Genomic DNA, 24,260 nt, shown 5'->3' on the forward strand with positions numbered 1-24,260 from the left:
ACTAAATCTGTTCGTTGTTTGTTTTCAGGGGTTTTTTTTAAGTAAAACCGCTAATACAGATGTTATCTTAGTGTGCCATGCAGCAGCAGCATGGAGATTTGGCACTTATATGTAAACCCTGTGTTCCAGCATGCAAACATACACACAATCAGTGTTTAAGAGGATAAACTATATTCTAGTTTACTATGTGATTAATTTGGAAAACATTAAGTTTTTTCTTGAAAACATCAGACAGTAACACAAAACAGATGTTTTTTGACGGAAGCAATCCTGAGTAGTGTGTGTGAGTATGGCTGCATGAGAATAATGAGGTTTTCCCACATAAAGCAGTTTTGCTTCAGTGGAAACAAGATCAGAAACCAGGTTATGATCCTGCAGACCTTTTTGAAGTGAAATCAATAGAAAGTCAATTGCCTCCCCAGCTCAGTAAATGTTTATGGGGTGTCAGCTTCTGAGCTGATTTGTTCTCTAATTACCTGTGAAGTTCTTCATATGCCTATAGAGTTTAATTGATAATATTGTTAAAAATTGTGCAATGTTAGAAGGTCACTGTGACACTGATTAAGATAGTATCACATTAGCTGCTGTTGCTGCAATTAGTCATTGGTTTCCAGTAGTGCCCACATTGCTGTTGCCACTTGCCAAATTAAAAGACAATTTTATTGCCCTTTGTCCCCACTGAAGGAGAAGCCAGAGATGCACATATTTGTTAATCCCTATTGAAATAAAGCTTGCAGTTTTTTTCCTAAACAACCACTGAAATTTACAGCTAATTTATTTTAATTGTGCATATTTTTTGTGAAGATTTGCCTAGTCTGTAATTTTAGTGGCCAAAGTTGAAATACACTTCAACATGAAAAGGCTGGATTTTGCACAAGTGCCTTCCAAAGAGATTTTGGAGGTATCTCTTGACTTCATTCATTAGTCCTTCTCTCTCTTTCAACAGATGGCAGTTTGCCTAGCAATATTGTAGAATTAGCTGTCCAAGCCATGTTGTGTTAAGTTTAAAGGGCCTTGGGTCTGCCATCATTAATGCAGTCTTCCTTTCCCCTTTATCCCTGCAGCTTCAGGTATTTTCCTCTGGGTCACATTGCTTTAGGGTGAAAGGAGGAGACTTTGGGTACAGCTGCAGTGGATAACTCTGCCAGATGTCATCAGCAGCATGTGAAATCCTAGCAGGAGGGCTGGTACTGCTCATGGTGTTGAGATAAATCCAGTCCTTGTTAACAGGGCTTTCTGCTCAGCTGGCAGAGCTTCTCCCGGAGTGGTGATGTACATATTCATAACGTAGTGTCTTAACCTGCACGTGATGCAATGCTGTGTTAGTTTTCTGAGGTTGGCATTGCATTTCTTCTGAAGCCTGACAGGTTCTTGTTCAGCTCTTCAGTGGAGCCTTTTATTAAAGCTCTGCCACGTCCATCCAGTGTAGTAAGTAAATGACCCTAACAAGACTGAGCTTTTTTGCAAAGGAGCACAGTCTGTATGTCTTTTTTTTTCTTTTCTTTTCAAATGTGAATCATTTACTAATTATCTCTGAAAATGCTGCAATTCCATATGGCCTTTCAAGATGCCACTAGAGCTCCTCTTCAGCTGCCCTGAACAGATGCAAACCAGTTCAGAGGGGCTCCCCATGCAGTGGCCCAGCACATGGCCATGGGCAGCAGCGCCCTGCACAGTGTCAGCCATTCCCTTGCACACCTGGCTCCCACATGGGCTGTGCTGGAGGTGGCGTGCTGCCTGTACCCCAGCTGGGCTGGGCATCCAGCAAACAGCTGTTACGCTCCTGCTCTGTTGGCATAGTGCTTTTGAAACTGTTAATTTAACCAAATGATTAAAATTTAAAGAGTTTTTAATGTCCAATTTTTAACTCATTAGGGCTTTTTCATCATAGACACGTCAGCATACTCAAGAAGGCACTTTAACTCTGTAGACAGCTAGGTCTATTCCATTAATAAATGTGTATGAGTTAACTCCTGGATAACTTCAGCAATACCAGACCAGTATAAACACAGATGTCTAGGTACATGTCTGCTAGGAGTGGAGAGAGGTAAGCTTTTAACCTAGGTGCTGGAAACAGCATACTGGATGCTCTGATGGGTATACTGGCAACCTTAATTCTGATGTAAGCACCTTGTTTAGGCTTTGCCCTGCGTGTTGTGTTCACTGTATCCTTCCATTTCTTTCCAAACAGGGCTTTTTTGAAGAAGAGGAAGGTAAAGAGTATATCTATAAAGAACCCAAATTAACTGGCTTGTCTGAGATCTCTCAAAGGCTGATGAAACTTTATGCAGACAAGTTTGGAATAGATAACGTGAAGATCATCCAGGATTCCAACAAGGTATGAAAGACATGCAGTTTCTTGTGCGAGGGGGAGAAGTGAGTGCAGGGTTCCTGTTTTGAGAGCTGTGCTTTGAATGAACGTGAACTAAAAGTGTGTGTAAGCTACTATGACCTAGTTTTACAACCAAAAAAAGACCCTCACCTTATAGTATGGCAGGTGCTGTATGGAAATGACAATGATGATGTAGCAGGGCATCACAGGCAGTGGGAAAAGAGCATATCCCAGCACATGCCTGCAGAGAGCATGCAGATGTTTACTGCAGTGCGAAAGCACATTGTTTTCTCTCTCGTTTAGCTTTCATCCACTATGAAAGCTATATTCAAAAGTCCCACTGTTCTTAGGGGCCTCTTGGTTAAATATCTTTGTATTAATCTGTGTTCTGAATATCACATTGAAGGTCTCAGTTTTAATCGGTATTGCTATGATAGGTAAAAGCATCAGCAATATAATGGATGCCTTGGAAGCTCATCACACTTAACAGAATTTTATTATGTTTGCCACTGTTACACAGGTCAACCCCAAAGACCTGGATCCAAAATATGCGTATATCCAGGTGACGTACGTCACACCTTTCTTTGAAGAGAAAGAAGCCGAAGATCGAAAGACCGACTTTGAAATGCATCACAACATCAACCGTTTTGTGTTTGAAACACCTTTCACACTCTCAGGAAAAAAGCACGGAGGTGTAGAAGAGCAGTGCAAGAGGCGCACAATCCTGACAAGTACGTCTGCTCCGGCTGCTTCCCCTCTCCCATCCCAGCTTTGCCAGTTAAGCCCAGCAGTGCATTTCACATGCCAGGTTTTCTGCAGTCAGCGGGCACAGCGTGTTGTGCAGAGTGATAAGTAATCTTTTCAGTGTCTCCATTGGCAAACTATGTGCTTTCTCACAATCCTGCTGACCATCCTAGGGAAAGTTATTTTCATTTGTGGAGTCATCAGCTGCCTTATTTTTCCTTATTATTGACATCTTAACTGTTCTTGCAGTGATGTAATTTGGGAGTGGTTCTGCTGGAGGCACCCTAGCACTCAGAGCCATTGTTCTTTTAGTAATAAACAAGTCAAAGAACAAGCAAAGTAGGGTGCCTGTTCTTCTAAGAACAGTAAAACTTAGGAGATACATATTTTTGTTCAAAATGGGAATAAGATACGCTATATAGGTTTTTTTTTAAAGTTAGAGGTAAGATTTCATCTCATTGGGCACAGTCAATGTTTTAAGGCAGGGAAGCCAGGAGCACTAGATATGTCTGTTCTTACTGAGTCATATTAAACAGAAAACATTCAGTTCCTTATCATGACTGAAATCTCTTTTTAGAGAGGCATCCTTTGTTCAACTACTACTGAAACTTGACCTGTCTGAATTTTGGCTGGGAGGATAAGAAACTGTCTTAGATGGAGGCATTGTTCTCATGGGCAGCCATGAGCAGAGGCTGATGTTCACAGCAAAGGCTCCCAAGTGACAGAAAATCCAGCTCCCCACCAACTTTGGTGCAACTGCTTCCCCCAAAGGGCGAAGTGAAGAAAGCTGCTTACAGTACAGGCGTAGTCACCTCAAAGTTTTGTTCTGGCAAGTCAGGAAAGGGGCACTGATGTCTGAGGGCATCTTGTTACATGACACAGCTTTGCTTGTAAGAAGGAGAAAGGAGGAGTAGCTTGCGTGTGGTTTTATAACGGCATGCGCAGCAGAAGGTGTTTTGAGATCTGTACTGAAGCAGGTAGTTTCACTGACTTGAAAGTGCAGCTGTCATGGTATGTCTAGCAAAAACAGAGAGGGTTTTTCTTCTAGGAGAATATTTTCCCTAGGTTATTACATGCTGTCCTCAGCTCCCACCTCTCTCAGCCTGGCTCCTTCTCCAGTGTCAGGTGGGAATTTGGTGACCTTCTCCCCTACTTTTCCCTCTGGTACCTGTCTTGTGTCAGTGCTTTTCTCCAAAGGAAATATCTTTCTTCCCCACTGCCCTCCCCCCTTCAAAAAAGTAATACATTTTCATTTTCTTCCTATGTGCTTTTAATTTGAGAAGAAAGCACGGAGTTTGGTAGGCCTTCCAAAGTGCGTAGGGCAATCAGGAAGAGATTGTTAGCTTAGGTCAGACTTAATGTACCATAACGGTACATTTACCAGACTTCCTGAGATCCATGAAAAGGCCTTGACTGGAAGAAAGGGTTTTAACAATAAATAATTCCTCTGTCAGCTCTCACAGCAGTATTTAGGTTGAATACTAAAAGTAACTCATTACTTCTTTAAGGATGATGTTTTAATAGTAGCTCATCTGTGGGTGAGCAATACCCAATTCAACTAAACTAGAGGCTCCTGCTTCTAACTTGAAATATGTTTGATGGAGTGTTTTGAGCTGTTCAAAGTTTGGTATGGGCTTATAGTTTGGTGCTTTAACTCATAAGAAGAAAGCTGTGGATCCTAAAATCTGATCAGTGAGAGCTTTTTGCCACGTGGGTGTGACAGAGCTCGGTAGCAAACAGTGTTGAATTCAAAAGGAAATCCTCTTCCAGTGCCAGGTACATAAAAATTCAATTTGGACCTTCTGTGACACTTTTGCTCATTTGGTGATTAAAATTTAATTTGTATGGATTGATAAAGAGATTAACAAAGTCAAAAGTTAATACTTTGACTTAATTGTTTTGTTTTGCTTTCTTAAATACTCTCTCATTGAGTGAGTTTCTCTGGTGTATTTCTTGCATTCGAGCAGCCAGTCACTTGTTTCCCTACGTGAAGAAGCGTATTCAAGTCATAAGCCAAACCAGCACTGAGCTGGACCCCATTGAAGTAGCGATTGATGAGATGTCCAAAAAAGTCTCGGAGCTCAATCAACTTTGTGCAATGGAAGAGGTGGACATGATCCGACTGCAGCTCAAACTCCAAGGAAGTGTCAGTGTCAAGGTAATGACGATTTGGCTTTTTTTCTTTCTTCTTTTTGTTTTTCAGTACATCCACCTACATTTTTATTCTGATTTTCATCATTCCAGACATGTTTTAATCTATTTTATATTTCTCATTATATCTTGTACAGTACTTGTTGGAGCCTGCTCTGAAAATTAAGGGAATTAAAACTTTTTCCACTGATATTGATGACTGCTGGATATATGTGCAAACATAACTATTTCAGTGAAATCTTCTCTAAATAAATGTTAAGACCTTTCTAACAAGACCATCACATCTCGCTTGAGAATACAGCCTGTCACACAGAAAAGCATGCAGATGCTTTAAAGGAAGTTTTGTTAGGATTGGTTTTGTCATTTCCTATTTAGAAGAGTTGGCTTAGTGAGAGGTGCATCTGTTTCTGGTGCCCTCATTAGAATGTCTTCAAACATCTAGCTTTCTAGATGGTTAACTAGCCAAGGACTTTGAAAGGCCAGCAGAGATCTGCAGTGTGTGCAAGGCTGACCAGCTCCCTTTTCCTCAGTATAACTCCAGGTTTCATTCAGGTGACAAGAGGAGTGACGCTCTTAAAAATGGTTTCCTGAGGCCAGTCCCCAGGCCTTGGAACACAAGAGAAAATGACAATAAACTGCTTGTACTCTGTGCCTAAGCCCTGGGTTTTTCCCCCAGGTAAATGCTGGACCAATGGCCTATGCTCGAGCTTTTCTTGAAGAAACAAATGCTAAGAGGTATCCTGATAGTCAAGTTAAGCTTCTGAAGGAAATCTTCAGGTAAATGTTAAGACTTTCCACTCTCTCCATAGTATGAGTAGCATGAGTAGGTGTGACATGAAATCAGGCTGAATTGAGCCAGGCTCATTTATATCTGCATAACCCATCTTATATGTCATTCCCAAGAAAACATTTACTGAAGTTTTGGGCTATCCTAGTAGCCTACGTTCCTCTTGATCGGAGGATGAGTTCTGAAATTCACATCTAACAAGGTGTAATTTGCAAGAGCGAGAAGAGGTACAGCAGTGTGTGCATTTGTATAGATAGATATTTTCATTACTACAGTGTTTGTATGGTTGTTCTTTGTGGTTTGTGCTTGTAGGCAATTTGCAGAAGCATGTGGACATGCTCTGGATGTCAACGAGCGCCTTATTAAGGAGGACCAATTTGAATATCAGGGAGAGATGAAGTCTCATTATAAGGATATGCTCAGCGAGCTCTCTGCAGTTATGAATGAACAGGTTGGATCATCTATTCTGGTGCTGGTGGCTAATTGTGTCTTCTAGTGACAAATGAAGCTGCAGGGCAAAATCCTAGAAGTAAAACCTGTCAGTGCAACAGTCACTGAGAAAACATAGTTTACTCCTTCCTCCGCCTTTTTTTTTCGTCTCCGGCTGTATTATAGATAATGAATCTGATTTGTCAGCAAAGATTTGTCTTCTTACATGTCTTGCTACATATTGAAAAGCTGAATGTTCATGAGGCTAAATGCAGATGGAGGTCTAGAGGCGTACAAAGCTAATCAGTTAAGCTAGTGTTTTGTGCTTTGCTTGCTTTATCCTACAGCTGTGATATATTTAATTAAAACAGTAAATTACTTTTTAGACCTAGCTTATAACTGGAGGAGATATTTTTGTGGTTCTATTTGTATTCAACTTTCAGAGAGGGAGTTATTTCTTTTAATTTTTTTTTATATTTAAGTACACTGTCAAAATACATGCTGTGTTAAAACTTTCAACTGTTAGCAGCTTCAGAAGGATAAGCAGGCATGGCTACATTATATGAAATGCATCCCAAAATACTGAACAGGACAGCAGTGCATACTTGCAGCTATTCTATTGCTGTGTCTATGCAGATTTTTTTATTATTTTCTGTTTTAATTTAAATTTCTGTTTTAAATATTGAGTGATTCTGCATGCTAAAGTGCAAATTCAATCATGCTTATTTCTCTGCAAGCTTGTGTGTAGGCCACATTAGCTTGCACCTGAGAAATACTTGTTCTCTAGCAGTTGCACTGCATTTTCAGGTGCCTACAGGCATGAATAAGCACTGTTTCTGTAGTTACTTCATTTAGCCGTTGGTATCAGTGATGGCATCACACGTAACTGTCTATTTGGTACCCTATTAGACAATGCATCTTCACATGTGAAGAGAATAAGGATTTACCAGAATTTTTGGCCCATTGTTGTTATTACTGTGGAATTGAGCTAGTCTTTCTTGGGATGTAAAGCTGTGTAATTGCTTTGAAAGCTTGGTGTATGCCAGGTGTGGGTTGAGCTCAGTGGTGGTTGCTGTTCTGTTCTCCCTTCCTGTGTAGGTGTATAAAGATTTGTGAACCTCAAGCATTCCAGTAATTTTATCATAACTAATATTTATCACTGTTATATTAAGTAAGTAAGTATAAAGGGTATAATTTACTCACTGTTCATGCCTCTCCTGTGGAGGTTATTTTGGCCATCCAGTCAATGAGCATAGGCAGTACCATGTCTTCTGTGAACTACTGTTCACCACAAGAATGGAAAATGTATGGTCAACTTAAATGAGGCATGAGCAGTCCATGAGTTTCATCATTCATAAAATATTTGGTGAGTTCTATTAAATACACCTGTATTGATATCAGTGAGCTCTGAGTTTTCTTCATGTAAATGAAAAGACCAAATAATAAAAAATTACTTGTACATAACAATGTTAATATGTAAAGTTATGAGTTCATCCAGCAAAAGTCAAAATCATCATCTGTTTAACCAAAACCGTCTGAATTTGAAAGTCCCCACTGAAAACCAGTCTCCCCCTTGCAGCCCTGTGGGGCAGCCTTACAAGTGACAGCCCAGTTTTCCAGGCAGCATGGCACTTTAGGAAACCTCTACTCCTTTTGCAATGAATGCATGAACTCTTGCCTCAGAGAAATTACATGCTGTAAATTGTGGTTGAAACATTTATCTTGCAGTTGGAAAGCTTGAGGCTCTGTTGTATCTGTGCCATGTGCTTTACACCAGTAAGATTTGCCATCCTTCCCATTGTCGTATTCAAGAGGGCTCTGTTTGCTCACCCACTGACAGTGACTCTCTCATCACCATATGTTTTTCTCTTTTTTTGTTTTGTTTTGTTTTTCTTTTCTGACAGCTCTGTCATGGTCCTTGCTTATACAGCTTCTCTTCTTCCCTGTCTAACATTTCCCTCAATACTATAGCCAAAAGTGGTATGTTCATTTTTCTTACATCTATTGTTTCTTTTAATGTCATGTACTTTCCTTACACACTGTGTTTTCTACTTGGTATGTTTGTTTAGTTTCATGTCTAGTGACTCCCTTGCTCAAGGCATACAGGTGATGTATTGTCCGTGAACAGTGTTGAGACGCATGTTCTTCAGTATCCTCATCATGAACTTGGGGCAGTTGGGCAGCTTGACAAGAGCCTCCCAGTGCAAAGCCATGTGCCAGTGGTAGCAAAAGTGGCCAGATGGAAGGGCCAGGGACAAGTGATGTATAAAGGTATTCCCTGCCTTTGCTGGGTGCTGTTGGGGAGTGCCTGAGCCCCGGCGCTTTTCCTCCAGCCCACTCGTGGGAGCAGCTCAGGCACTCAAGCTGGGCGTGGAGGCAGCGTGGTCATGTCTGCTCCAGTGATAAATGGGGTGACCTGTGACCCCAACCAGGGGTACCTGGGGGTCGATGGTGAAAGATTGCACCTGGAGCTTTGTGAGGGGGAGAGGTTTCTATTCCACTGCTGACGGCTGCATGGTCGGTGGGCATGGCCCGAATCTCTGCTGTGGATTCTTCAACATAGTGCCCCATGGAAGAAGGCAGGTTTTCTGTCTGTAGTTACAGAAGTAAGTAGGAAAAATAGGTATTACCAAGGCTAAAAAGAACTTCTGCAGAAAAAAGTCTTCCTTCTTGCTAAAGCCTATATGTAGGACAGGGCAGAGCAAGGTTTTCACTGCTCCTTCCTGAGAGTGCAGCTCTGCCCAAAGCCTCAGCCCGGTGACTGGCCCAAACCCTGCTAATGGACATGTATTTTCAGCTGCTCTGTATGTGAAGCTCAGTGGGGATGCTGCACGCCCTGAGCTGGGGCCAGTCTGTGCCGCAGTCAGCAGGCGCTTATGCAGGTGTGTGCTGAGTTTGTAAAGTGCAGGTGACTTCTCAGTGCTGTTTGTATGAGAGTTGTTAGAAAAACATAGTTCAGGGAACCCCATGAAGCACCCCATGGCAGAAGCTGGTGACCCCATCCCAACCCCGTGTATCCCCCCAGCTCAGAGATATCCTCCCCCTCACTGCAGCCTCTGGTTGCTTCTGGGTCCCCGGGCAAAGGTCCTTTTCCTCTCTCGGATCCTTAGCGTCATTGTTAATAAACAAGAAATCCTTGGTTAGACAATGAACACTTTAGACACCAAACTATTCAGATCTCTCTCACTGTTGTATTTTTTTTTCTTCTCTTTTTTATGAAAAGATTGCATACAAGGAGGACTCAGCAAAACAGCAAGGAATGGAGCGCACTTATTCTCGAGTCGTCAGTAGAGCCAGTTCGTCTGTGCCAGCACCAGCCACCCCGGCAAATCCTGATGCTTGACTGCGGCGTGGGGAATACATGGCCTTGGGAAGACCTGGGGTGGCGGGGGGATTTTTTGTTGTTTGATATTTTTTTTCCTTTTAGATAAATAGTACTGAAAATTAATTTGACCATAGACAATGCCAGGAAAAGGATTCGTGGGTTATGGTGTTAATTTATTGGAAGTCTTCACAGTGTTATTTTTTAAAACCGCAAGCTTGATATTTTTTTTATTTTTTTTGCTTGCTCCAATATTTGCACATTCCCTATCTTTTTTTTTTTGTTGTTGTCGATTTTTGATTTTGAGCGGCCTTTATTAAGCCAAGCTGGTTATGAAATTCCCATTGAACAGATAGGTACACAGCAAACCCTAAGTTTGCTATAAATTATAATGTATCTAATATTAAGTCCTAGTATACATATATTTTAAAGGTCAGAGTGGATGTTTTATAACATTTAAGTATATTGCAATTGTAAATAGAAGATGTGTAAAATATGTCATTTTTACAAAATTTAAAAAATATCTTTTTAGTTAATTATGACAGTACTAAGAATATGGATAACATTTCAGTTACCATTATATTAAAATATTTGTGTATGTGTATAAAAGCATCCATAAAATTTTCTCTTTGAAGGTCTGTGCCTTGGTTTATTCCCGTGTCAGCACTTTCCAGAGCAGTGGTCAGGATGTCCCCTGTATCCTGGCTGTTCCTTGTGTTGCAGTTGCTGACAGGGACATCGATGACCATCTGCAGAACGTGGCTCCAGATTCTCTCCATGGCCCCGCACTGAGGCCACCCTGGGAAGCAGGGACTAGGTGCAGTCCTCCTGCTTGAGGCCAAGGAAGCGCTGCTCTTCCTTTGAAGTTCATGGTCCCAGATTTTGCCGGGGCCCCGCTGGGAAACTGTGTGCCTCTAGTGAGATGTTCGTTTTGGTTTCTGCATCATGTTGGGATGAGGTGGAGCGGCTCTGCCAGCTCTTGTGAGTTCCCTTTAACCTGGGTGCTCCCACACTCCTTCGTGTTCATTCCTTTGCCCATAGAAAATCCCTGCCTTCAGGGGTCCCTACTCCTTGTGCATGTACAGAAAAGAGGGATCCTGACATGTCAGGATCCCTCTTTTCTGTAGATGCAGTTCCCGCAGTCCCTTAAGCCGTGGATCCTTTTCCCTGGAGAGATGCTGGTGGTTCCCTGAGGCCTCCGCAGGTCCATGAGTGTTTGTCCAGGCCAGGCAAGTGCAGTGTCTGCTACCTGGGGATACCAGGAGGGTTTTTCCGTGTGTTGCCTCATTCTGCCCTACTGTCTCCTGTCCCTGTATCTCTTCCTGCAACATCCCCAGTTCACAGCTGTTGAATCTCAACTCCAGTTGGAGCCTGGCCCTGCAGGCAGGAGCCAGGGGTAGCCTCCAAGTTCACTCCATCTGTATGCACACGATGAAAGTGCTGTTATCCCATCTCTGCCCGCTTGTGGATGCTGCACGGGCTGCCAGCATTTGCTGCTGTGTCTCAGTACCAGCAGATCTGGGTTTTTTCAGAAGAAATCTCTGCTATGGGTTGACGCCCACACGTGCTCTTTCCTGGGCACCCATGGGGCAGGATGGGCCCTGCTCCAGCACAAGCCCCCACCTGTGACTTGGTCACAGCCTGTGTGGGGCACAGCAGCACTGGCCGTGCCGCTGGATGGGCAGCCAGGCACCTTCCTCATCCTTGCCATGAAAATCCCAGCTCTGTGCTTCGGACACTGCACTGCTCAAAACGAATAGTCTGCTGAAAGGAATGATTTCCAGCCCAAAATTTAATCTGCGTTATACTGCATAGGTAGTGGTAGATGAAGATACCTGCCTGTCTGTGCATGTGGGAGGAACCAGTCACCAGAGGTGACAGCAAAGTGGAGGTAAGTCTGAGCATGAAGCCCTCTTGTCCCTTGGATTGTTGGTCTCACTGGACTCATTTTGCGTTTACTGTGATGTGTGTTTGTGGGTGAGTACTACAGAAGCCATCAGGGTGATTTGAGGACAGACTGTTTCTAATTAACATTCACAAGAATTGAGCACCTAAATCTGTCGGGCGTCTTTGGGAGTAAGGAGATTGCAGAAGTGTGGTTTGCACCAAGGGAATGTCACAAGCTGACACCAGCCTGGTCTGAAGACAAGCTGTGGTCTGTAAAGTAGAGGTAAGGAGATTCCTGGATTGTTTTCTCAATAGCTCCCACACAAAATGTGTCTCGTGTAAGCTTAAGGGCTGTGGGGTTTGGTTTGTTGTAAGCCACCAGCTCTGCAGCCTCCTCTGGGAGTTGGACAGTCCAGCCCATATTCTGGCTGGTGCCTTATTTCTGGTGTTAGAGATGCTTGGGCTTGAGTGGAGCTGGGCCCTTACTCCAGATGGCTTTTCCTCCCCTGCTGTGTTCAAGCACTTCCAACAGTGTCATGAAAGCAATTAGCAACCGTTAGCTTTGATCCAGGGTCACAAAAGGGAGAGAAAGCAAAGCGTTAAACCACGGACTGTCCCAGCATTTGCGGGGAGAGTGAGAGAAATGCAGAAGGCACCTGAAGCTGTAGGATTATCACAAAGATAGCCCTTCACAGCTGTAAAAATCAGCTACCAAAACTGCAGAAGTTGGATGTGTCAGCACTGAGTCCCACATGCGCCCCCACCCATGGGCTACGAAACCCTCCCAGAACCAAACGGTGTCATAAATGCTCCTGCTGATGGGCATTGTGAGCCACAGTAAGAAAGGGCTCTTTTCATGTAGTCACTGCTTTCAAACTCTTAGCATTACATGAGGTCTACACCATTTTTCTTCTGCCAAAAGCTCCACTCTGAAACTCCTTCTGTCTAAGGCAGCCACAAGAACATGGCTGGCTGCTCTTGGAGCTGAGGCTTTCTCCAGTAAATTGTTTCACAGTGTATTCTCACAACTGGGTTTATTTTTCAATCACTTCTGAAAGTGATTCTCTCACTTGCTTTATTTCAAATATTAGGACAATTTTAAAATAGCCACACAACCAACTTTACTCGTTTGTTTTCTTTAATAAGCTCAAGGCAGGTGAAAGACAGAGAAGAGCAGCTTGGGGAGGGAGACAAGTACAGGAGCAGATGCATTTTCCCACTGCTGACATTCACCAGTTTTGTTTTTACTGCAGGATGGACAGGGCCTCGGTGGCCGGAGCACGGATGTCCCGGGGGACTGGGCAAAGGTGGCAGTGAGAAATGCTGCAGTCAAAATTTTGCTAATTGGGCTGCTTCAAGAAAGGAAATAAAGGTAGACAGGGAAAACAGCTGCCAGGACTTCTTCAAACCTTTGTCCATATTCTCGGTAACGTGGAATTCCATAGATGTTTACCTTTACAGGTGAAACTTTGACAAGGACTTATTTTTAGGCTATGAGCAAGATTATTAACAGGCAAAAAAATAATACATACATGCAAGTGTTTGATTTAGGCCTGTCGTTGGTATCCTTGCTGATGCTGGGCATGTTCAGCTCTCTCCCATTCAGATTACTTGTGTAAGAGCAAAATCTATGTTTTCTCCATTATACCTTCTTGGCAAACGGTTCTGCATGAGAGGACTTCTAAGCGCAGGCTGAGAAGCTATGACACGGAAGAGGAATATTGCGAGGGAGCCAGTGCCAGAGGAGAGGCAGGTGGCAGAGGGGGAGGTTTGGGGAGCGGGATATGAGGGGCAGAAGGCGGAGGGTGAACCTGAGCTGGAGGAGGCTCTTGTCCTCCGCTGCTGTAGGCGAAGCTGGTGAAAGATTCCCTTTCATCTGAGGAAGGAGATCTTCCCACGCCAGCCTCAAATCGAGCTACTTTAAAAACTTTTTAGAGTGCAAAAGGAATTATTTATGTTTGTTACTTAGTGGGAGCTATCCCAACACCCCAAAAGGAGTTAAGCGCTATACATATTTTATGTTTAATCACATCTTTAGTGACAGCCAACCACAACCAAAGGCTTAAATTTCAATTAGAGGGAGATGTATTAAATGTTTAATAGGAATCATTCCTTACAGGGTAATTATATCTTAACATTCACTGGAGAGATGTTACGTTGGCAACATATTGTTGATCTGAACAGGGAAGTTTTTGATTTGTTTTGGGTTTGGTTTGGGTTTTTTTTTTGGACAATATCCAAATGAGAAATAGGAGGATGATCTGTACCATTAGCATATGCTGCCCCTGTGCTGCCCTGCCACAGGCTTGGATCTGGGAAAAAGTGAAATGACATTCATGTGCATCTTTGAACATGGATTTTTGGATCTCCGTGTGAAAAGTGTCCCATGTGCTGAGAAGCATCAGGTTGCATGTACCTTCTACTTCAGTTCTGAACATTTTTAATACTGGTAACTGACTGCATGGTATTTCAGCTGTCTTCAAGACAGATAATCTGTCAAGGGTATCTTAAAAGTATCTGTTATGGATTTTAATGCATTTACGAATTTTTAGCAACTTTGGTATGCAAGCAAAAGATTTTTCTCTTAATTTTTAGATTATCACAAAAATAATCAGTGTTACTCATTCACAACAAGCAAATTAAAACCATGAGGTCAAGTTTGCACCCAGTTAGAATCGAAGGATGTTAAAATCAAATATCAGATGTGAACAGAGAAATGGACTTTTAAGAAAAGCATCCAAAGCTGTAGAAAGAAAGAAAGGAGAAAAAAAAAGCTAGAATGCATTTCTTATTTAAGAGAATCGTATTGAGATAAATGAAATCAATCAAAAAAATGAAAAATAGCCAAGCCCATATAGAACTATGATCATGACCAGGAAGAACCTTCAGGTTCACTATCGCTGTATCCTCTCTTAGCACAAGGTGCTCGAGCAGGAACCCCCTGGCACAGCCCCATCAGCCCCACAGGTTTCCTGTCCCTCCTGTCCTCACTTTGTGACATGGAGCAAGTGGAGTTTCTCCCCCAGCTCCCCTCCACGCAGTGAGGGTCTGCCAAGGACCCAGGCACAGCCGGGATGTCCCAGAAGGCCGATGAGCAGCTGCCTCTCCGGGGTGGTTTCTGCTTGTGTTGTCTGTTTCTGAGCGTTATTCCCTCAAACCCACCTTGACACAGGAGCTACACAGGAGCCACCTTGACACTGCCGCCAGTAGCAATGGCAGCACTCATCATTGCAGCAGAAACTGATGAGCAAACAGAGGTGTGAAAGTGCCAGGAGCTAGCGAAGCTCGGGGTTCTCAGGACTGCCTGCAGAGCTGAGCGGGCAGCAGCCAGAGCTGCATTTCCCAGCTCCCCCGCAATAAAATCCCAGAGTTTTGCAGATGGAATGTTGCTGCCGTGAGACAGAAAGGGGACAGCAAGAACCAGCAAGCTGTACCAGCACCCAAGAGCCAACTGAGACAAAACGGAGTCATCAGAAATCTGATGTTCTTGGCTATTACTCTGGTTTTGTTATATTGTTTGGGGTTTATTTTTTGCCTTTGTGGTGGCCCCAAGTATGTCTATCCTGACAAAAAAGGGCAAGGCTCCCACTCCAGTGGCACATGCTGTGCAGCAGTGGAGAGGAAACCTGTCTGCGAGTCTTTCAGACTCCAAAATAGCCACAGGTCAGCTCCTCGGCAGGAGAGCACCCGCTGGGTTCTGCTCCAGGTGAGCACTCTGATGTGCTGGGCAGAACACAGCTGGCGAGAGAGATCAAGGCTTGAGTGTAGATGTAAAGATGCCCAAAGCTAAGGACCATGGGTCAGTGCTTCCCAGAGTTTGGACATGCTGGAGCAGTCCGGTTTCCAAACTCAGCACCTGGCAGGGCATTTGGATCTCAAGGGTGCAGGGTCGTTAGCTCCTACCTAATTACAAACCCCATTTAGTGGTAATTCACACAGCTCTGTGCCCACTGCCTCCTTTGGGGCTGAATCAAATCCCTCCTGTACTTCAAATATATAATCCTTCTTAGTGGAAAACACAGTTGGAATTATCTGCTAATTTAAACTGAACAGAATAAATAATTTTAGTTGGGAAAAGCAAGGAAAACTTTGGGAAAGACCAAATCAATGCTTTTCTTTCAAAATGACTAAACTCAGAGATGTGCTGGAGTTTGCTCCAAATGAGGCTGGTCCCCCTGTCCATATCCCTTCCAGGCATGCCAGAACGTGGACCCCAGCCCAGGCACCTCATGGCTCTCCCCAATCAGCCTTCCAAAAAAGGACCTTCCGGCACCTTTTTTGTCCTTCAGCTCACAGGGCAGCTTGGGGAGGAAATGAGAACATTATTATTCTTTTAAGAGAAGTCCAGCATAGTTCCTTGGTGAAATATTAGCTACGGAAAATATCAAGTAACTTTCCTACCTCCCAGGCCATGTGTTGTGGAGCATTCGGAGATGGAAAAAATAAAAAGCACCGTGAAGCCAGCAGGGTTAGGGGAAGGTAGTTGCAGCATCTAGATTATCAGGCCAAAAGAGCAGCAGTGGTTTTAAGGCAGAATAGTACAAAGCTCATACAGGACAGCCTCCTTGCTAGCAGGTTGTATGTCTCTTCTACATGAATAGCTTCAAGATCCAAAAATTCTGGCACCTGAGCAGTTCTGGTTCCTGGCACCACAGGAGGAGGTGCCGCTGCCCCTGTGGAAAAGTTGTGCCGTGGTTTGGGATCAATCCATGGGACACCCATGTCCCATGCCCTTGGGAGCATCCCTGCAGGCCAGTGCTGTGGGAGTGAGAGCAACGTGTGTCCTTCAGGCCAGGCGTGACATTGTACAGGTGTGTGCTGAGAATTCTCAGCAATGCAGAACTGCAGCTGTAATTACCGACTTATCTGCCCGGGTTGTTGAGGTTCTTCATTACTCATGAAAGCAAATATCCTGAAGTTCTTGGCATGAACATCACCCCCTGAATACCAGCAAAGAAATACTTGCTTCCCTTTCATGTGATTAATTACCCCAGCTTTACAGAAGATGCGTTTTCTGTGTGCTTTTTAAGCTGTGCTCCCCATATGCTGTTTCATTTTTTCTCAGAGAACAGCTGTGAGGGTGTTACTTGCCCTGCGATATGTTTTTGTGACCTGCAAATGCCACGTGGTGTTTCTTATAGTTCTGAGTCGTGTTTTAGATGTATTTGCACAGATTGCGTATGGTGTGATATCTTATAGCTACATAGATTTAAATATCCTTACATACATTTTGTATGGTACGTTTTGTCTGGGAAAAGAAAACTGCTTAAAAAGTAATTATTATTCTGAATTTTGGGAGGGATTTTTTGTTTGGAGCTGCTCAGCAATCATGAGGCTATCTCCCATGAGTGATGGCTCGTTTAAATTTGAAAGCTATTGCAAGTTCTGTGCAGGTAACCAGAGGCCCAGCTGCACGCTCTTAGTTATGCACATCTCCTGCTGAGTGGATAGATTTGCTTGCATGAGAAATAGGTTTGTACTCTGTAGCATATGTTGTGCTTGCAGGGAGCTGGCATAAAACAGATTAATTCTGATTATTCCACACTAACTTGAGGATCCATTTAAAGGGACACAGACCCAGAGGCTTGGCAATGCAACATGCAGGCATGAAGTGCTCTCTGAAAAGTTTGAAATGCTTCTATAGCCTTGCTCCGCCGCCAGCCCAGTCCGAAACTGTAGCCAAGGCTTTTGGATGTGGCTCACCTATCTTGGAGTTTCTATTTCACATGTTCAGGTAAAGCCTGGTGCTTAGAAAGTATTGACCGTCTCTGCTGGAAGTCAGACCCCTTTCAGAAACCTCAAATACTCCAGACTGAAGCAACACTAGGAAGGCTGTTGGGCTGTGTGCATGCCAGGCTGGAGGGTCAGTGTGCCTCAGGCACCTGGGTCCCTGCAGCCGCCAACGCGAGACAGTGCTCATGGGGGTTCCTTTAACACGGCTTGTGGGGGATTTTCTGTGTATGTGGGGGCTAAGGCACAGTCAGGCAAATGGTCCTAGCAAAAGAAAAAGGATGCTCAATGGACATTGACAAGTTAAGTAGTTACCTGTTAAATGGACTAATCAAATAACTTTGTGCCACAATTATCTAATTAGATTATGAAACCTGAGAGTGCTTTGAATAGTAACTGATTTTTGACATCTTGTTGTTTTTTTTTTCTGGGAGACTGTGGTCCTGCAGCTCGCTCCCCACAGCTGCCCTGCTGCACCCGGCAGGAACACAAGTCGCTGCTTAGAAGCAGTTCAACAGGAGTGTTTAATTAGTCATGAGCGTAAGGCGAGGTTTCATTCAAGCACAGACAGCAGCCACGTGAGGCTGGTGAACATTTCCATGGGCTCTGCCCTCGCCGCTCTCCCTGCTTCCCCCCCAAATCCTGCTGGTCGTGTCCGTGCCCCAAAGGCAGCCTGTCCCCGTGTCCCCCTCCTGCCTGGTTTGCTGCCACACTCCTCCCTGCTTGGATGCCAAGGGGAGAGCACTGATACAGATTTGCAACCATCCTCTCAGCCCTGACCTGCCAATCCACTGGGTCATTTTCATTCTGTCGAGAAGTTGCTGCCCAAGCACACTCAGAAAAACAGCAAAACCGCTTTGTCCAGACATGACACGTGGCAGTTGCTGTTCCCAGTCTGGCGAGAGGTGGGCAGGTGGCTCCCGTGCAGGGTGGTGGGGCTGGCAGCAGCCCTGGCAGCAGATGTGCCAGGAGGTGCTGCAGCACTCGCCCTCGGCTAGTGCAGCTTTAGGGGTGCTGCTGCTGTGCCCCCCCCCCAGGCATTAAACCTATTCATTCCCTTCAGATGTAGAAGAGCAAAATGACCAAAATTGTGTGTCAGCAAAATAGAATCAACACTCTAAAAAAAACCTTTCTTTTTTAATTTATTTTAAAATGCACTGAAATATTCTTTTTTACCTCCGTCAGTTGCACAGACAGATTCAGACTAGAATTAGGCTCTGTTGCACCATAATAAAGGATAAAACATAAGTCAAAGTCAGAAATCAAGCAAGGACCCCAGGCACAGCAATGTTCTCACACAGAGGCAATAGGAATTGACCCTGTCTAGTGCTGCTTTTGCTCGTTCATTTTTTATAGGATTGATAAATCCAGAGTGACCGACATTCATGGCTGCTCATAGTAAACCTTCGCTGGAGACTCCCGCCCTGATGGAGACCCAGGCGTCAGGCTGGGCGCGGGATGATGGAGCTGTGAGCTGCTCTCTCCCCCACGTTTTTCTCTGAGTTGTGTGTCGGGGTGGGAGGCTGCTGTGCCTCTCCTCCAGACTGTCCCAGTCAGGCTGCAGGTGGGATGTGGCATTGCTGGTCCTCAGCAAGGTGCCGGAGCACTGGTGTGCTGTGGTGGCTTGTGGTGGGCAGGGTGAAGGTGCGGCAGCCAGCGAGCATGTGGAAAGGGAGCGGGGTGTCGTAGGGATGTACGTCTATGGCTTTGGAGGAGTTACGATGCCAGGCAAAAAGGGAAGGGTGTTTGTTGATTGCCAATAGAAACTTTCCCCCTCCAGCCACATTCAGCCTTGGTTCTCTGCCCCAGCCCAGCCTCACACACTCTGACCAGCACGCGTGGTGGGAAGGGGAAGCCTCAGCTCTGGCAGCAGTGCTGCCCTGCTGGTGCAGGGTGTTGGTGTTACAGCACTGCTCTCGTGCAGGGTTATGGCCAGCTGAAGCCTGGTACTTGTGCTGTGCCAGTTGGGTTTAATCCCAGAGACAGGAGACTGGGGCTTTTGCAGAGGGGCTCCTGTGCCACTGGGAGACATGACAACCTCCAGCTGCAGCCTGGAGTAGAAAATATCCATGCAAGCATTGCTGGTGGATTTTCAAGGACAAAATAGGGTTTGTGGAAAAAAAAAATGGTTTTTTAGTGGAGTAGCAATGAGTCCTTTTTGGTTTTTTATCTCTCTAACCTTCAGGGGAGCGAGAGAGCAGACCTGGCAAGCGAGACAGCTCAAAGAGCTGTTCAGCAGCCGCAGGAGCTGTGCAGGTGCTGTTTTCTGCCGGTGGCAGGTTTCACAACCTACCTTCCCCGCTCACTGTGCAGCCCCTTCCCCAGGGACCCCCGCAGCAGCCACACACACACACACACATCGCGTGTCATCGGGCCGGGCAGGGAGCTGCACAATGTCAAGTAGCAGCAGGATAAAGAGCTGAGCTCCTTGCGCTTTTGGATGAAGCTGCTCCACAAGGCTTTGGCATTTTGTTGACATGTTCTCTGCAGCAGCGCTACTTGGTATGCCGTTGGTACAGTTCCCTGAAACACAGCAGACGCTCCAGCACTCACACGCAGGTATTGCTGCGGGGCTGCTAGAGCCTCACAGCTGCCGGCAGCACCACCTCTGTGTCAGGTATTTTTCCTGATGAAAGGTTTGGACAGGGCTGAAGGTGAATATGACTTTACGCAGCTTGATATCCTGCAAGGCACAACTTGCCAGAGCAGCTCAGGTGTGAGGAGCTCTGTTCTGTCTCTTTAATAACTTTTAGGTGAAGTATTTCAGAGTGAAAACCACACAGCCATGGATAGCTGTTTGCCATTGGTGAGCACAACGTGAACACATGGCCAGCCAAACCTGCAGCCCACCAGTGTCCCATGGCTAAGGGCACTGAGCACGCGTCCCACCTGCGGCACGCAGAGCGGCAGCACCGGGGACCTGCCAAGCCCTGCCCCAGGCTGGTGGCCCTGCGTGTCTGGCTGCACAGGCGTGCATCTTGCACCCCATCAAATTTACAAATTTGAGGTTGTGTGCATGGAGCTCTGCCTGCTTACAGGGAACGTGATGACCAGCCCAGACAGCAAATTTAGCTTTGCCAGGTTTTCATCGGCCAAAACTCTTGTCTTGTCTCCTCCCACAGCTCATCCGTCCCTGGGAGGGGATCGCGGCAGGAGCAGCAGTTCGAGGTTACATGACAAATGCTGTTTCCTCAGAAGTCTCGGGTACAATAAAAGGTCCATGCATGCTCTGGTCTGGTTACAGCGGAGCGGCAGGCATGGGATCAGGGGAGCAGATGTCTTCAGTTGCAGTCGGAATAAGCTAATTGCTGGGCTGGCAAATGCCCCTGCCCATCCAGAGCTGCCAGCTGCGGGATCAGCAGTGATGGTATAATTGCACGAGTGCTGTCGCTGCTCCAGTGCCTGATCCGCTTGCTGGAGAGACAGAAACATAAATTTGAAACCAGCCCTGGAGGGTTGTTGCTATGTGTTAAGTCCTTGGATGACTTCAAAAGGGAGTGGTTTGTATTTTGGTTCCAGCAGTTTTGCTCACCACACATTGTCCCCAGCACGAGGGCACCTGCACGGTTATTTAAGCCTGGGTCCAAGCCCATATCTGAGCCCAGCTTTGTCCACTTCTTCCCATTTGTATGTTGTTATACCCTCACCAACATGCACCTGTCTGTAGGGGAAGAAAAAAATTAACACAAGCTGGCGCTTCTCCTTGATGGGGTCTGGATGGGCTGGAGGGAGGACAGCCACAGCCTGCCGGGAGCTTTGCCAGGGCTAATGCCAGCACACCAAGCCAGCCCCACAGGGCCTGACCTGCTCTTCCCCTTGCACTGTGATTTCATGAGGGATCAAGGATGCTGGGGGCTTTGTTTGCAGCCTGCGAACTCAAACTAATTTCACCTCTCTGCATACAGCCCAAATTGCGCAGAGGCCTCTGGAGAGGTTCCCAGGAGGTGACAGCAGAGCTGCCTGGGACTGCCACAGCTCCCCATCCCCAGCCTTGTGCTGGTATCCCTGGAAAAACCAGCACAGCTGTGTATTCATGCAGGGCTAGCAGTGAGTGGTGCCTGCCCTCGCTGCGCATGGTGCATTGCTGTAGGGCAGAGGAGGAACTGAGCACAGCGGGAACTGCAGGAGCCACTTGGTCCTTTTTGAAGGTGATGCTCCTGAGGAGGCAGCACCGCCCGCATGGAAACATGCCTGAGAGCAAAGCTCCCTGCCTGCATCCCTGTTTTTCTCTCAATTTCAACAGTTTCTGCCCAACTTCCCGGGAGCTACCGGGCAGCAGGGCCACCCTGAGACCTGCTGTTTTCCTAGTAATAGCCCTCCTCTGACACACTCTGGAAAAAATAAAACCATGTCATCTCTTATTTTGAGCATCTCAGAACAGCTTGCTTTTTTTCCACCTGCCTCCAGCAGCAAAGCAGTGAGGTGCACATGGCCGAGAGGTTATTTTCTCAGCTATTCCTGAGTCACTGCTGAGCTAGTGGGAAGTGTTTGAATGGTCTCAAAGCACAAGGTGGGTTAAATTATTTTCCTGCTGGTTTTCTGGAATTCTCAGTTTTATAGTTTGAAGTAAGTTACAGGGGATAAAAAAGGATGTTCTGCTGGTTTATGCATTTTATTGCCAGCCAAAAGATCGCTTTAGGGACCAGGCGATGAGAGCAGCACAGAGGATTGTGTTTCCCTTTCTAATGCAAGATTCATGCCCAGCCTGTCTCTCCTTACGCTCCACTCCAGCAAGCCTCCCCTGTGCCAGGAAGGGGCAGTGGGCTTTGCTGCGGCCTTTTGGGAGAGCTTTAGTGTACCTGCTTGTCCATCACAGCTGTTGGCGTACCTCATTGATAGTGGGTGTCTTGCATTGTATCAGCTTTCCTTGGGAAGTTTAATTTTCCTTTGAGAAATTGATAATTCTTTTACAGACGAAAAGAGAAAAAAGAAATAATTCACCCAGCATTAAGGGAGAGGCAAACCCCTGCCCAGCAAAGGGTGACCAAGCCCTCTGTGCCGCGGAGGCGATGGCTGGTCTTTGCAGGTAAACCGAAGGGAATGGGCTCCATCCTCGTTGGTCCTTTTGGAGAAAACCAAAGCCCGAGGTAAGCGAGGGGCGGGAGAGTTTTCCGACAGTGTAGCGATACTGTGTTGACAGTGATTTGTGCAAGAGGCCAGCTCCGCTCTGAAAAATGAGACCCAGAATGAATAAATCATGGGCCCTCTCTTAGAAACTCGACAGCTCAGCCCGGGTGGTGGGACCTGGCCCGAGCCCTGGTGCAGGGAGGGACTTCTCTTGTCCGGAGGCTTTTAAGGGTAGGATCCACTGGCTCCAGAGCTCATCCACAGGGCAGGTGCTTCGGTGGGAGCAAGATCGTCGCTGCATGGCTTGGGACCATGGAGGGCAATGCACACCTCCTCCAGGTCATCCGCAAGATGCGTTCCCACATCAACAAGCTGGAGAGGGAAAACAGGGCCCTGAGAGGAGAGCTGCAGGTCTGCGGGCAGGGAGCGGCACCGCTGGAGAGTGGGGCAGTGAGAGGAGATGGGAACAGCGATGAGAGGAGCCTTGCCGACAATGGGGAAGGACCGGCTGGCCCTCCAGCATCCCTGCATGGAAGCATCACAGCTGCTCTTGCTCCAGCACCAAAGGAACAGACAGGTACTGATGGGCCAGGGCTGTGACCAACCTGTGGGGAATGGGAGATGAGCTGTCAGCTGTCTGTCTAGTCAACTTGATGGAAGTGCTCTGGCCTCCTTCAGTGCCCACACCCAAACCCACATTAACCAGGTGTCTGAGTCTGTGATCTTTTTAGGGGGGTACCTGCATCCCTCAAGCTGAGCTTCATGGAGCATTTTGCTGCTGTTCAAGTAAAGAGTTCAACTCAAAATGTTCAGTTCACTTTTGTTCATGCAGAATTTGATTTGCTGCTTTTGGTTTTCATGGACATGGGCTGTCTTGATGGGGTTTTGCCCATGCCTCTCCAGTGTTTGCTCCAGGCAGAAAAGGACCAACAGTTGTAATCTCTGTTATGCGCTGTAGCCTCTCTGCCTTGGTAAAAGCTGGGAAAAACTCTACTAATAGTAACAAATAGTAATGGGTTGCATCTATCATGCTAGATGTGCAGTTTCTTTTTGCAGATAATGCAGTTTGTTTTGGCTGAGGGAGAGGGGGTCAATATATAGGAATACACTCTCTTCTCAATTTATCAGAGGAAAAAAATTGAAATATTCCTCAGTTATTCTGGTTTGGAATATTGGAGGATTTAACAAAGCAGGAATTAGAGCAAAAATGTTGTTTGGTGAGAAGTCCTTATCTAGCCTTGGATGTGGTTATTGGCAGGGTCGGGCTATTAGGTGTCGTACCCGTCAGAGCCCTGCTGCCTCCTCGTCTGGTGGCCACTGGAACACTGCTTCGCCAGCACAGCTTCTTGGCATTGCCATGGTGTGAGTCACGAGCTGCAGCTGCCGTTGCAGTCCCATGCTCCCCAGGTCCTGCGGCCAGCCCAGCCTCAGCTCTGAACCAGCCCCCCAGAGAGGTCCAGGCTGGGGAGAAGTGTCCCCACATGTTGTGACAGAGACAAGCCTGTGAAAGGGAATGAGATGAGGGGCTGACAGGTGCTTGTGGATGTGTGCGATGCTCGAGAGTGGTGCAATGGGGTAACCCCTGCTGCCACATCCCGCTGAGCCCAGCACTCTGGGGGCTGACCTGGGGCCTTTCACTCTGGGCTCTGGGTGGCAGCTGATGCCTTCAGCTTGGGAATAGCCGACTGGTCTTCTGGCGAATGTGAAAGGTGTGCAACGTGCCTTCCAGCCGTGTGGCTTTGCCTCTCCAGTTGCCTTCCAGGGGAAAGGCTGGGATCCAAAGGGGCTGTTTAGCCTCCTCTGCCTTTCAG

The 24,260-nt window shown here is 46.1% G+C and overlaps 1 protein-coding gene across 2 annotated transcripts in view; it reads left to right on the forward strand.

Annotated features, from left to right (window-relative positions):
- DOCK10 (dedicator of cytokinesis 10) overlaps window positions 1-10,369 on the forward strand; it is a 130,454-nt gene extending 120,085 nt beyond the window's left edge. For both annotated transcript variants that reach the window (XM_010079425.1, XM_010079426.1), the window contains exons 51-56: window positions 2,192-2,338; window positions 2,853-3,063; window positions 5,044-5,234; window positions 5,904-6,004; window positions 6,327-6,465; window positions 9,667-10,369. In XM_010079425.1, coding sequence (XP_010077727.1) covers window positions 2,192-2,338; window positions 2,853-3,063; window positions 5,044-5,234; window positions 5,904-6,004; window positions 6,327-6,465; window positions 9,667-9,786 — 909 coding nt within the window. In that variant the 3' untranslated portion in view covers window positions 9,787-10,369. The remainder of the gene's footprint in view (window positions 1-2,191; window positions 2,339-2,852; window positions 3,064-5,043; window positions 5,235-5,903; window positions 6,005-6,326; window positions 6,466-9,666) is intronic.
- The last annotated feature ends 13,891 nt before the right edge of the window (window positions 10,370-24,260 follow it).

This window comes from Pterocles gutturalis, unplaced genomic scaffold (genome assembly GCF_000699245.1).
Source record: "Pterocles gutturalis isolate BGI_N339 unplaced genomic scaffold, ASM69924v1 scaffold169, whole genome shotgun sequence".
Classification (NCBI taxonomy): domain Eukaryota; kingdom Metazoa; phylum Chordata; class Aves; order Pterocliformes; family Pteroclidae; genus Pterocles; species Pterocles gutturalis.